The sequence below is a fragment of the Exophiala aquamarina genome (assembly GCF_000709125.1).
Source record: "Exophiala aquamarina CBS 119918 chromosome Unknown aczIA-supercont1.5, whole genome shotgun sequence".
NCBI lineage: Eukaryota > Fungi > Ascomycota > Eurotiomycetes > Chaetothyriales > Herpotrichiellaceae > Exophiala > Exophiala aquamarina.
This window is the reverse complement of record NW_013550583.1, coordinates 784,317-798,955: the sequence shown is the minus strand read 5'-3', so window position 1 is coordinate 798,955 and position 14,639 is coordinate 784,317. Positions and strand designations below refer to the sequence as shown.

The 14,639-nt window shown below is 51.6% G+C and overlaps 3 protein-coding genes across 3 annotated transcripts; 1 reads left to right on the top strand and 2 right to left on the bottom strand.

The window, feature by feature from the left end:
- Nucleotides 1–745: 745 nt before the first annotated feature.
- Nucleotides 746–1,379, bottom strand: A1O9_06952 (60S ribosomal protein L34-B; the record flags this gene model as incomplete). The annotated part of the gene is made up of 3 exons (XM_013403898.1): nt 746–937; nt 1,106–1,229; nt 1,342–1,379. The coding sequence occupies 3 exons, from the start codon at nt 1,377–1,379 to the stop codon at nt 746–748; spliced, it is 354 nt and encodes a 117-aa protein (XP_013259352.1).
- A 2,917-nt stretch (nt 1,380–4,296) lies between these two features.
- A1O9_06951 (uncharacterized protein) lies at nt 4,297–5,103 on the bottom strand (the record flags this gene model as incomplete). Its single annotated transcript, XM_013403897.1, has 1 exon — nt 4,297–5,103. The coding sequence occupies one exon, from the start codon at nt 5,101–5,103 to the stop codon at nt 4,297–4,299; it is 807 nt and encodes a 268-aa protein (XP_013259351.1).
- A 5,773-nt stretch (nt 5,104–10,876) lies between these two features.
- Nucleotides 10,877–12,320, top strand: A1O9_06950 (murein transglycosylase; the record flags this gene model as incomplete). Its single annotated transcript, XM_013403896.1, has 3 exons — nt 10,877–10,994; nt 11,058–11,495; nt 11,548–12,320. 3 exons carry the CDS (start codon nt 10,877–10,879, stop codon nt 12,318–12,320), a joined length of 1,329 nt encoding a protein of 442 aa, XP_013259350.1.
- Nucleotides 12,321–14,639: the final 2,319 nt, after the last annotated feature.

Below are 14,639 nucleotides of genomic sequence, written 5' to 3'. Positions count from 1 at the left end.
AATACACATATATCCAACCTAGAGAAGAGATTTAGCACTGGTAAGGGAAAGGAAGTGGCTGTACGAAGAATAGAGAAGGCAGGAGAGGGGAGGGTGGGGTCTTTCTTGGAAGAGATGGTGTCATGCTAGTGAATTAGGGGACGTGGCAGCCCAGGAGGAGACGGCCTGCTGTCGGCTATCGGGAGAGGAATGATCAAAGTTAGGCAGCAACACTGGAGTCGTGCAAGGTAATCGAAAAACAACGGGTTAGGGATTCCAAATGACACAAAAGTTCGCAGAGCACTGGCATATGACGACCTTGTTCGATTTCGCTGGTGAACATGCCTGCACGGTACCTCCGTCATAATCTGGGGCATCTTCTGAGATTGAATGGTTGGATGTATTGTTGATCTATCCCACGAGGCTGACATGTCTCATTGGCAGGGAGAAACACCCGAAGATGACTTGACTCCAGGAAGGTTTTTTGAGATCTTCTTCCTTGATCACAACGACCTCGTCCCCTCTTCCACTCAATGAGCGTACAGCCAACGAGGTAGCGGAGTTTCAACCTCCATCGCAGTGCTGCTGTTCGAGGACTGCTCTCCCGTATTTAGAGAGATGGCAATTAGGTTTTCGGTCCATAATGCACATCGTGCCTCTATCTGCCGCATTTCTCACCCCCAATCATCTCAATTGACGCACGGCTTGTGCATCGATCTGACCCCGAACAAGCAAAGCAAAGGTGAACAGAACGACATGCCTTTTTTTACTTCTTGCCTGTCTTCTTCTCCTGTGTCTCCTTGAGCACCTTCTTGACGATCTTCTGCTCCTCAATCAGGAAAGCTCGGACGATACGATCTCGCACGCAGTTGCTGCATCTCGATCCACCGTATGCGCGTTGCACGGTCTTTTGTGGTCTGGAGGTGGTAGCGTATTTTCGGGGCCGGAGTGCGGGAACCTGTTGGTGGTGGGATAACACTGTCAGCGAACATTCTTTTCCTTTTACTGCCTCACGATTTCATCATCTCCAAACCCGATTGCAAATTGTGGCATCTCCCCCCCCGGGGGAGGCGGCGGGTGGGTAGATAGAGAGAGTGGGAAGTGCGGTGGAAATGGGGAGGCTTACGCCTGGTAGCTTGACACCGCAGTCACCGCATTTGGGAGCAGTTCCTCGCTTCTTGATGTGTAGCAGTCGCAGTTTGCCGCCGGGAGTTTTGATCACTCGGACATTGTTGGAAGTGGTGTTGTAGCTATTGTTTCACAAAGGGATTGTCAGCAAATTCGGGCTCGAGGGAGTTTTCGCAGAGGGTGCAGGAAAGCTAGGCGGGGTTTGGCTCGTGGCTAAAGAGAGGGAACACGTACGGATTGCGGCGACGGTATTGAAGTCTAACGCCTGCCATTGCGACGGTGTTAGGTGGACTGCAATGGATGGATGGAAAGAGTTGAGGTCGTTGTCGAGAGAGTTCGTCGTTGAGACTCAATTCTGTGTGAGGTGGTGCGTTAGCCAAAAAATCACAGTGTGGTGTGAATCTTGGCACCGACCTGTGATTGGTACACAAGTAAATCACGTGATCTCGGATAAACATAGTAGGGAAATCTTCCGTTCAATCATCAACCTTGGCTTTAGTTGTCTCCAGTCGGTGAGCTCATTCCTACGCAATATCATGGAAAGTTTCTATGACCGTATGTCCTATACGACACCTGCAGTCTCCACAGGATGGAATCTTCGAGAATCAATGCTGTGAATATGCGTCTACATGAGGGTCGAATTCAGTTGTGTCTATTCACAGACCAAGGCGCCTTGTCTGGTGCTTCATCACCGCAATGCCTGAGGATATGCAACAACATCAAGTAGACGTCGTAAGCACACTTCCCCAAGAGAGTGAGCTGCTCGTCACAGCTGTTTCCTCGGACTCATGGCTCTATCTGCGGGCTTGCTCCAGGATAGAAAAATCGTGAGCATCGACTTCTGGGCTCACACGAGAGATTAAGCACGTGCTTGGGGGACGCTGAAGCCAGTCCACAGTTCTCTTGTCGCTGAAGCTTCATGTCTTCAGTAAAGCTCAGACAGCAACAGTCCATAGATGGTATGGCTGTGTTTGTCTGGAGAGAGTAGTCATTTTGTTGAGAGGCAAGGGAATTGCTGTCGCAAGAGGATTCTGTGTCTCACATAGCTCACTGTACAGGTCTTGTTGTTACTGCATTGATCAGCTGTTGAGCTCATGGCCATCTTGATGTACTTGCCCCCCTCCTCTGGCGACGTGAATTCTTTACTGTCGCATTGAGGTTTGTCACTGCTAGCACCTTTTGTCGATCTTTCTCTCCAGAAAAGCCTTGTAAACTGCCGGTCTTGATTGCTCGTGGATATCTACCATCAACTCGGAATACTCTTACTCGGTACACACAGCTCACATTCGGAACCGAAAGTCCTCGTCACGACGAAAGACACAGTTCTCTGCACTCCTCGAAGACGACAGACATGGAAGATACCAAGGTCAGATGCTACTCTGGCGTCGCGTCACGGACAGGCATGGGGGTCTATGAAGCTGATCGCTCCGATGATATTGCACCAGAAGGAAATGATGCACGAGAGCATGGCACGACAGATGAGGAAACTCTGGGAAGGTTTTCATGGGCAGTCAATCCGTAAGTAATTGTGGACCATCTCAACCTCGTTTACGCCTATACCATAAAGAGAGGCATCACGGAGTGTTTTATGGCAACGCGCGTATTGATTGCAATTTATCCAACATCCTCTCCTTGAGACAAAGATGAAACAGGTGCAAGTTGATACAAGATACTCTGCACTCCTTTCAATATTTGTGATTTTGAATCACTAATTTCTACATAGAGGCGAATTCAGAACCGCCCACCGTCCCACTTGTCCCGTCGTCACGCTCGCAGTTGGTCCAAAAAGTAAACGCTTCTCTGTGCCCAAAGATGTCCTGGTCCAGAGTCATTTTTTGGCCCGATACCAGGAAGGCGCGAACGAACAGATCAAGATGCCAGAGGACAACCCTGAATACATGGTGTACCTCCTTCGTTTTCTTCACACGGGTAGTTTCGATGAGACAAATTTCCGAGTGGAAGGACCTCTGCCCGATCAAGACATGCCCATGTGTCTTATCAGGTTGTTCTGTCTCGCTGACAAGTATTTCGTCGATAATTTGTGTGAAGAAGTCATGGAGTTGCTTCGTCGGATTCTGACTGAAGTCCTCCCATCCTGGAACCACCTCAGATCAATGAAGGACATGGGGCTCCAAAACAGAGCACTCTGGAACATGTTCGAGGAAGCCATTGTTGGCTGGGCAGCCGCTTGGCCTAAAGGTGGGATCTTGAAGCAGATATTGCGTGATGGCCTCCATAATGATGGAGAGGTTGCCGTCAGATTGTTGTACAAGATCGGGGACGCCATCAGCACGAGGGACGCTTATTGCGAAGAATGTTTTCTGAGAGAGTCTCAATGCGATTGTGTTGACGCCAGCGGCAGACCACTTCGTAAGAAGAAACCCGGCAAGGCGACTTGGTCTCGGATTCGGAAGTTCTTCAACGGAGAGCATTGAGCCATGGGCTCTAGCCGCAAGAATCAGAACAGTACGACGTTGCCTGAAGTTGCTCCATTGCCTAGCTGTGTCCTGGCACACTAACAGTAGATAGTGCTCAGTCACAAAATACCCAACCAAGGTGCTAGGCACTTAGAGCTGCCAGTAGGGGTGAGTGCCGGGCGGAAGGCCCGCGTATGAACTCACTCATCTTGGCATAAATCACGGAATTGAAAGGAGGATAGACGTGATCAATTTCACCACCGAGGAGAGCCTAACAACCAAAAAGATGAGACGCATACGGAGTACATGTAGCTTGAAATTCTCATGCAGCTTATCTCGACCTTGCTCGCATTGACGCTTATTGAGGATCCCAGCTTTGTGGCACACCTCGCCAGCCTTGCTAAAGCTGACTCGGCCTCATAGCTATAACAATATTCAGGGTTCACTAGGATGGATGTGAAGCATGGCAACTCTTTTCATTGTGGCTTGATTAATGATACATAGGGCCCTGGAGTAACTTCGAAATGATATCGTCAGAGATATATTCATTGTGGTGCGTGTAAGGACATCCTTTTCCAATATCTATTGCATCCTGAGAACCTGCCCAAAATCCTTCTCGCTTTGACTCCATCATGACAATCAAATACTCCGTGGTCAAGTGCTTGCTTTCCAAATTTCAACTCTTGTTGGTAGCGCCAAAAAACCCCCCCGGAAATATACAACCACGCAAGAGCAATGAAGCATCCACCATGACGCGAACCCTGCTCGTCGTTTAAAACAATTTCGCATACCTCGCAGCTGAAAATCCAGCAGCACCAATCGTGAGGGCAATTCCAGCCCATGCCATCAGGCCTCGTTGCACACTCTTCTTCATGAAGGCTTCCATCGCTTGAGCGTCGTTGAGCTTTGGGAAGGGCACATCCTTGGGTACTGGAACTCCGAGAATGGCACACAGCGGCTCCCAACCATCACGAACGTCATAGAAGAACAGCTTCTCCTTCGGAACGATCTTCTTGAGATGTTCGATATGTCGCTCGTACATGGCCTTGGTAGGTCGTCGTGGTTCACCCTCTCGGAAGTACAACTCCCCAACGCGGCCGTCATCCAGGGCATCGTGATACGTTCGGAACATTCTCAGTGTTGGAAGAGGGGCCAGGATCCAAGATAGAACTGTAAGGTTGCCTTTCTCAACAATCGGTGCCAAGCTGTTCCACCACTTATCGGGGTCTCGAACGGAGCAGATTACTTTGGCATCTGGGTAGACCTCCATCAACTCTTCGACAAAGGCATTGGAAGGGAGATCGGTGCATGCGACATAGCCATCCAGCATTTCCTTGACGCCGGCGTTCAGGGCCTTGCGGCCGGCCTCATCCTTGGGTGGTGCAAGCCTGCAGATTTCAATCCATCGCTTGATATGCGATTCAGGAGAGTTCAACATTTGCGTACCTCCATGATAGCAGGGGCCGTCGAGAAGGTATGAGCAAGCTGCGCCGAAAGATGTTGTACCGGTCCGCGAGAGACCAGCGCCAATAACTTTCAGCGATTTGTCCGGCATGGGTTGGGAAGCTGTTTGGCCCATGTCGACTGAGGTGAGGGTACCTTTTCAAAAGACAAAAAAAAAGATACAAATCAATGAACGGCACGATGGGCAGGCGATCAGATTCTGAAGAAGAGAAAAACAAACTTTGACGTATTGTAGGTTCACCAAAGAGATAAATACTGAAGGGCACGAGGACAACGAAAGACCACGAGGGGCTTCTGATGGTCTTATCTTTTGTCTGAAAGATCAATCCGCCGCCACCCCTGTGATGGCAAAAGACTAATATTCAGGAGCATGGGATTGAAGGAGGTCAGCCCAACTCTAGCGGAGGCCGACGATTTCCACCATGCGCGATCTCGGTGATCCACAGGCTCGTTGCGGTTGGAATCAATTCTTCGCTGATCAGCCACGGGAAGCCAGGGCTGGGGGCGACGAAGGGGTCGCTTAAACGCATCAAGCACAGTGCCCGCATGTCAAAGACAATCCCAGGATGCTTGGGCACTGGTTAGCGACAGCCTAATTTCCATCAGAACGAAGCTAAGCTCCGACACAGGCCCCGAGCCAAATCCTACCCAAAGGCTAAGTGTCACTTTGACAAACACGACCCGAGCACAGTGACGCTTAGGTCACTGGAAATCGTCGGAAATCGTCGAGGAAGATTACTGTGCTTGACATTGACTCTGGGGTGCCCGACCTGGAGTTTCTGGAGGCACGGAGACAACCACAGGCAACATGTAGGCATGCAACGGCAATGCACCACTAGCCTCCTGACCCTGGGACGACAACAAGGCAGACTTCTTTCTGTTATGGGCATCGCGTTGTGGGCCGAGGATCACTTCCCATCTTTGAGAGGCTGGCCTAAGGAAAATGGAGATGCATGCAGGAACCAACGATTCGCTAAGGGACGCCTGCCAATGCTCCCACTTCCTCACCGAGGTTCCGAAAGCCTATCTCAGTTATGTTAAAGGGGGGCGGGGCAAATACAAGACACGAGTGCACACAGCACGCAGGGAAAAAATGTCCCACAGGAATTGTCCTATACTGGACAGTACGAAGCTCCACTACGAAGACGTCCTTGTTGGCTTGGTCTTCTGGTCCTGACCGCAAAATCCAGATTTAAACCAAGAAAGAGGAGAAGGAACAGAGATGAAATGACTACCCGCCATCCCAGAACTTTATTTGCCCAAGCCTCGCCTCTCAAACATGTCGAGAGGAAGTACAGATTGGCGGCCCAAGATTACACAGGTTTCACACCATTGAGCGGAAGGATTATGCGAGATGTTGAATCTTTCTTACCACGTATACGGAATGACATCATGGGACGCCTTGACCAGCACCATGACACCGACGTCCTGACACCCAGCTCGAACACAGGACGAGTCGAGGTACTGCTTGGGAAATCTGACTGAATTAGACGCCTATCAAGTGGTCATGATGATCCCTTCACACCTGAGTCGTGCTGGGAGTAGACGCCCAGGGCGCCACCTCCGAGTGGTGGAATGTCGGCTATCCCCCTAAGTTTCGCGGCTGCCAATCCCGTGCACCATTACATAAGTCGATTTCATCTTGTGCAATCTGCAGCCACAGGCCGGACTAAGTGACACTTACAGGATCCGTCAGGGTCTTCTTTGCTTGCTCCGTTGTTGCGGACTGCTCTGTCTGTCCTACGTACTCGGCACCCGGTATTACGAAAAGAAAACCACTGCAGCTATTTTGAGACCGAGTGATGGAACCAGCAATAGCGAATACGGGGTGCCATTACCAGCCGTGGTGAAAAGTCGCGCCTCCATAATACCAAGCATTTGGCGCCATGGAATCAGTATCGCTACCTGCTCAGCTGGCGAGGACTTCCGTTTACCAAGGCGCTTCTTCACTGGGCACGCTTGGTCTTGGGCTTGGGGGCCTAATGCGGTCAGAGGAACACGTTCTTTGCTCATCGAATTAGTCACGACCACGGAGACTAGAGTAAGCCGAAGGATTGAATACGAGTAGAGTAACGATGCTGACATGCCTTCTCCCTGTCCCCCCTTGGCGCTTGTATTCCCGAGCTTTAGGTCTAGCTCACTACTAAAATCTTACCCCTCTGTTGCACAAGTGCCCATCGGGTGCCATAGAGGAGAAGATCTGATACGGAGTGCTCTCGTGCTCGTAAGTGAGGTTGACGACACTTTCGTTTTTGGGAGAGGTTGACCCTGGGAAGGAGGCCCTGCAAAGCGCCACTGGAACCAAGGAAAGCGCCACTGCCAGCGACGCCAGTGCAAACGGCGCTACCACATCCTGGGCTTCAACTGTGTCGCGAACTCCGTTTCTCGTCTAACCATGGCTATCACCAACTATCGGATGGGCTAGATGAACAGTGCTGCCATGTTGTCCGAAGCGCCTGGCTTGTCCGTCGGCCAGATCGTACTAGCACTCTCCGTAGGGCTCATCTATCCACTCCGTCGCGCGAGACGCAGGAGCTTTCCGGCCAAACAGCAATCGAGAAGGATTGAACCTCCTCTGCGCCTATACCCCGTGTCGGTAAATTGAACGCTCCTACCTCGTACACTACCGAGTAGCTCGTGCTGCCACCAACTTGGCGCTGGCAAACCTCAAATCTGAAGCAGTCGGTGAGGACGACTTGGACACGAAGGAGGTTCGGGAGGCTAACAAGGTCCTCAAGCCTGACCAGATTGCGTCTTGCAGAGGGAAAGTGGCGATGAAGCATACGTTCAACATCATCGTGACCGGCAGCACGAGCAGTGCGTGCCTGGATGCTGACGAACCCGACCCTTGTTCAACCGTCCAGGGTGTCTTTGCTCATACATATCACGACGCCACATTTTTCTGGCGTCAAGGCCTAGCTGCACGGCTCCCCATCAAGCGTACTCGCCTCATACATAAGACTGATAGATTCGGTATTCGATATCACAGGCAAGGTCCTGTTCCAGACCATCGCCATGTTGCAAAATTACAGCGAGCAAGTAAGAATGTTTTCTGACAATATTGAGATAAGTCATGCCCGAGGCTGAATGCCTTTCGTTCGCAAAGGAAGTCTCCGCGGCTTCCCACCCCCCCATGAGCCGTGTCGGATACTCCGTACGAGTCCAAGCAACAACAATTACCAGAGGGGGGCCCTAAATAGCTAGTGCATTTACTACCACCCTTGTAACCGTTGAAGATCCCCCTGAAGCTTGTCGGTCAACAAATGCAAGAGGCTTTGAGCTTGATTATCTGCTTCAAGTTCACAATGGGATTTGTCACGGGCCCATTTCCAGAACTTTTGTTCTTGGCAGCTTTCGGTCGACATATTTGTCAAAACTTCGTGCTTCACGCTGACCCCCTGGATAAGCCGATGAGTAAGCCGATGAGGCGCTGCTCGAGGCCTCCCACATCGAGGGGGAATCATCAACATACGAGGTACCTGCAACCCCTTCATGGTGCCAACTTGAGTAGCAAGGGCCGCAAGTCAAACCACGCCAGCCGTCATCTTCTCGATGCAACAATCTGGATGCTGAAGGAACTTTGTTTGAGCCATGTGCAAACCTCCATGCCGAGGCGCTTTGCTAAGCGCACTCACCTCGTTCATACCTCCTTTCCATCTCAGGGTTCCATCTCAGGCAAATAAATAGACCGGCAATCGGGAACGGTAGAACGCGTATTACACTATTGACAGACGCGGCCATATACACAAGTGAGCATTCACGTCGCACTGTGCGCCTCCCTATGCTGCGCTTGGAATAATCTGCGTCGATCCCAGTCCCAGCGTTCCAAACGTCTTCACAAAAACAGATCCATCGCACCACGGACACCTATCCTTCCGCGTGAGTCCGTGCCTCGGGGAGAGGCATCAGATCCCATGAAGGATCAAATATATTGAAGGAGCAGGCAGCTCTCAGTCCTGGTAAGCTTCAACAAGGGAAGGCGCCGAAGCCATTCACCGAAAGAAAAGCACCTCTTTTGACTATATCCATCTCTCCGATGCTGGGTGATTGAGAAGGATCTGGTGCCGTGGGTACGTAAACCGTCGTGATCTGGCAGCATTGTCTCCTTATTTCCGACGGTCCAAGCAAGAGCGAAGTCTGGTGCAGATGCAGATGGTCTCCGCGGTCAAAACCCCGGTTCAGGCTCGTGTCGCTGTTACCCACGACAACACACGCTTGACGGTGAGACTTTTCATCGCTTTTATTCGTGCTTTTCGAATTTCGAGACATCCACCGCCTATGTCTTGTCCTGATTGCGATGAGAATTTGTGGCAAGACTTCAACAGCCAGGGATATCACGGTCTTAATCTCGACAATGTCTGAATGGCCTAGCTGAGCAGCGGACAGTGTTTGCCTTCAAAACATCCCATGAGATCGACGAGCCGGTCCTATCTAGCGATCTTGGACGCGGAAACCCCCACACTGACATATACTCGGAAAGCTGATGATGCTCTAGGTTTGAATATCGGTAGACATATGAGCACCTCGGAGCTTCTGGAAACAGAAACATGCTCTTTGGTGAGTAGCTTCGCACTGCCCATCCAGATGACTCGGCAATCACTACGAAGAGCAATCGAGGCGGCAGTGGTGCAATGGATCTGCCCATGGAGTAAGGAACGGGAAGACTTAGTCACTCTTTGCCCACCTACCTGCCGTCGTCATTCATGGTCACGCTTTGCTTGTTGCACTGGTTTCGCATTCCCTGATGGTGACCACGGTAGCGCGTGACAGCCAAAGGGTGGTGCAGTCATACAACCCAGGCTGCACGACACGCAGCCTTTGCAAATCAGTTGCCGAGAGGGACTGTCCCCCTGCGGGTGAAGATCATTTACGAGACTGTCAACCTCATGAGTCTTTTGCAGCTCCTCGATAACTTCTGAAGGCCAAACGAGTGCACACGAACAACAGCACCCGTGGCGACGCCTTGGAACAGTGGAACAGGTTTGTAATTCTTGGGAGTCAATTTGACCCAGAGAGGCCAGGTTTTACCACCCCTACGAACCACCTTCCCCATCATTCCGGAGCTGGGCTTCTAGGGTGCTAGTCAAGAATCAAGGGATTTCTCCGATTCGCCCACCAAGGCAGGAATCAGCCCCTGAAGCCCAGAATTCGTCGAGCGTGGAGGTCTTGACTCAGGCAAAGAGGGAAGAGCGACCATTGAGCCACGAACCCGGGCACGCCACTGCCCGGCGTGGCACTCGACGACCTGGGCGGCCCCGGACTCATGAGTTTTTCAGCGAATCGAAATAGCGGAAGGAATGCTTGTCGTGCGGCTCTAACCCGAACAGGCGCTGGAGTGGGGGCCTCGTGTTTTACTGACGCGTCATTTGATTGACTCCCTGCTCTGCTTGCTCTCCTCACGCCATGCACCGGCTTCCAAGGATAGAACAGGCGTGCTCAGCAATTCTTCACCTGAGTGCGCACCTTTTCTTGCCATCCATCCCATCAACTCCTTTCCAGAGCATCACTGTCGTTTTGATAATATCGTTGTAATACTCCTCCTCTCGCTTCTTTTTTATCTGTTGACTGCTGTGAATTTGACCCATTCTCTCCACAGCGTCAGCCATCACTCGCTGCCACCTTCGTTTTTCCCTTTGCCCTGTCACACAAAGGTCACCATCTGACCTGCACTTTGGCGCGCCTCAATTTCCCCTGCCCTCCTCGAATTCCAACCCAACTCCGCCACATTTCCAACTTGGATTGCATCTCGTACCACCAACCGCGGGTAAAGGCCATCCGTCCTTCTAGAATAATCATATCTCTCCATCCTTTTGCATAGAGACACACAACCTTTCATTATCGACTGCATATCACCCCCCGAGAGAAGGGTCAGTTAAACGCCCTACACAATGGCAGGACGCCTCTTGCGAACCGTCCTCCTCGTGGCCGTCGTGGCTCCTGCTGTTCTTTCACAAGCCACCTGCGGTGGTGGCAAGCAGTGCCCTGAAGACAAGCCTTGCTGTTCACGTAAGTCCCTAGTCCCCGTCAAAACGACTGTGCAACCTCAGCCATCCTGACTCGCCCTGCTAGAATATGGCGAGTGTGGTGTCGGAGCCTACTGCCTGGGAGGCTGCGATCCAGTCAATTCCAATTCTCTTGACTCGTGCGTTCCTATGCCCATCTGTCAATCGAAGACCTACACATTCGACAACCTCGATCGTGTGGTGTCAAACACAAAATATCTTGGAGATGCGAGCAAAGCCGACTGGGTTTCGTCCGGCACGCCTCTTTCCCACAATGGTCAGGTGCTCCTGACCATGGCTGAGGGAACTGTTGGCACCCTGTTAGCGAGCACGGCATATGTCTGGTATGGAAAAACCACTGCGAGATTTAGTACCGGTGCCGGTGCCGGTGTCGTCACTGCTTTCATTTTACTCGGCGACTCCAAGGACGAAATCGATTTTGAATTTGTGGGAGTTGAGTTGACGAGTGCTCAAACCAATTTCTACTCCCAAGGCATCACCAACTGTAAGTCCAGGTCCAGTTTCCAAATCGTCACATTCGCTAACGCTCAGATCAGACGATAACGGTGGAAACACCACTGGCCTTTCCGACGTCAATAAAAACATGCACGAGTACGAGATTGACTGGCAGCCTGACACCATTACTTGGTCAATCGACGGCAAAGTAGTCCGCACCCTCGACCGCGACACAACCTGGAATGCCACGGCTAATCGTTATTCATTCCCCCAAACGCCATCTCGAGTGCAGCTGTCACTATGGCCTGGTGGTCTGCCTACCAACGGAGAAGGCACCATCGAGTGGGCTGGAGGCCTTGTCCAGTGGGACTCTCCATACATGACCAACGGCTACTACTACGCCGCCTTTGATGAAGTCTCGGTCGAGTGCTACGATCCTCCCGCTGGCGCCAAAAAGTCTGGAAGCAAGTCTTACATTTTCAACGATAAATCCATGACCAATCTGACCGTCGAGATTACCAACGATAACACCGTCTTGAAATCTCTTCTGGGGACTGGCACAAATATGAGTGCAGACTATGCTCATTCCTCGGCAAGCGCTTCCGGCAGTGATGTTGCTACCGTCCCTGGTCTTACTGGTGCCGGCCCCGGAACCAATGGCCAGCGCCCTGACAATGGCACTTCGAGCAGCAGTGACGGTGGCGATGACTCGGGCAGCAACACCGCTTCTACCACAGGCAGTGCCTCCACTGGCTTCATCCAAGGTGGAGGAGATTCGAGCGGTGCCGGCCAGATTGGCGGAAACTCCGAATCCGCCCTCAAAGGGAGCCTATTCGCTGTCATTGTTGCCATCGTCGGTTTGTGTGTGTTGTAAATGACGGCTTTTTATCATCGTAGGCTCGGGCAGAGGCGTACGTGCGCATTATTTCACTGGGCGTTTTTGCATTGCGATGGTTATGGGCTTTGGAGTCGTGATATCCTCTAATTCTTAGGTCTGACATATTCGGTGTGATTTCATGTCATTTCACAACAAGATGCAATCTCATGTGTCGAGATGTCAAGGGTCAAAAAGGAGCCTGCGAAAGCTGATTTGAACGCCAGCAGAATTAAAAGCTCCTCGAACTTTGTCAGCACTTGACAAAATATCATTCACCATACTCCTACCTACATTCATCTGAATAAGTTCGCTACGTAGATACCCTCAGTAAAGATTGTTCATACATATATGGACAACGAGCTCGACCGCCTGGTCGATGAGAATCCTAGGACAGGACATATAATGCCAAGATATCTTGGTCAGCACGTCTCTTTGACGGTCTAGTAACCTTGGTCCTAAACGACACATCTACTACCACCGCCTTTTTGTTCTCCATCCCGCCTAATAGGATGTGCGCCGAATGCGCAGCCCCCATTACAGTTGGTCTCGTCAGCCTTGATGCCGAGGGTTAGTGGTCAGCGCACAGGATCCACAACCACAACCACGTACACCCACACCCACACCCACACCCACACCCACACCCACACCAGGGACAAGTCCACCAGCTGGGAAAACGGTTGGCAACGCAGGAGAGGCGGTTTACATTTCTTCTGAGGCCCTTGATATTTGCTTGTGCATGGACAGGCACTATAGTGGTTTGCGTTCCGAGAATCCCGGCCTTCACTGGACATCTTCTCGTCCCTCCCGGCTTCCAAATCTCATTCACTTTACACCGGGCCCCTCGAGGAGGCCGTTGCGAGGACCATACACGCCGCCAGGTGCATAGACAAAGACTCCTTGGAAAACGGCTTGTGATACGTATCCCGCAGAGCCTCTGCAGGAATATCACCCAAGATGAATGGTTGGAAGTCCTGAGACGTGTCTGAGCTGGTAACTTCCGGCTTTCTGGTGATTGTTGCTGGTTGTGCACGATTGTTCTCTGCAAGCGGGTGTAGTCCCTCTGCATTGGCCCAGAGGGTCAATGATAGAGACCAATCCGAATCGGCCCATGGTGGCGGGATATATCGGACGTGGCTACTATTTGTGAAGGCTCTCCCCGCCAGGTAAGTTGTTCCCCGGTCCAACTCGCCTCACAGATCGGTCTCCTCCGGCACCAACTCAGCGTATAGATCCACGAGCGCGCCATTGATCCTTTCGATCTTCGCCGTCAATGAGTCCGTGACTTCTCCACTTTTCTGGGAGACAATGCCGGCGATGAACTGCGTGACTCGCCGGAATGTTTGAACCATCTGTCGGTATCCCGGTGACTCTGTGAGTGACTGGGCCGCCGGGGCGAAAGCTGGGGCGAACGCTAGTGTCAATGCCGCTAGCCTGCTCTAGAGAGGGGACAGTGTGTGGGTTACAAAATGGGAAGAAACTGACTAGTCAGGGCAGGAGTGGCTCATGAACTTGCTTGCAGTGATTCGATGTACGCCTTTGCGGCCCTCAACGTCCTGAACTCTGTGGTATAGTCTGTCGCCGAGAGTGCATCGTCAAAGTACTCTTCTGGGATGATCTCCTGCAAGGCATTTGCCGCTGCTCAGTCGTGGTTTCGGCGATTCTTCGCGTGTCCCGCAGCCCCAGCTTTGGCCTTTGGTGCCATTGCGTCTTTGCGATTGTGCAGGGAAGAACGCATGGTTCACTGTTGTTGTGAAAGGGACGGTTTGTCTTTCTGGCTGTCGGTGGTAGTTTGGAGGTGGGTTGAGCAAGAAGCACAGCTGTTCGCCCTTCCTGGATGTGCGCGCAGAAATGCCAGTGTCAGCACGGTAGATCGGCTGGAAGTTTGGACTGCCTGTATGTCAGCGATGGTTAGCGGGGAATACACTGCTTGTGAGCTTCACTTACCATTTACTGCTGTCACAGAGGTGACCAACGAGCACTCCATGTGGTCTTTGCTTGTCGTATCCACCAGAGCCCAACCAGAAAGACTCTGGTCACCATTGGTGTTCTGGAATACCGCCTAGAGATGAGGTCGCCCAATTAATTTCCAAGCAAGTCGCATGGTACACTCATGGAAGCTACCAGATTGACTATCTATCTATATATATATATATATATAATCCCCGAACTATCGTCGCCCTCGACATTTTCGCTAACTCATCCCTCGCCGCTTTGCTCTCCCGCTAACGACTATTTAGTCTATTCGCTCCCTCGTCTGCTCTCTTCTCCTCCCTTTCACTCTTTCGCGCTCCGTTTCTACTCCTACCTACTCTCTTC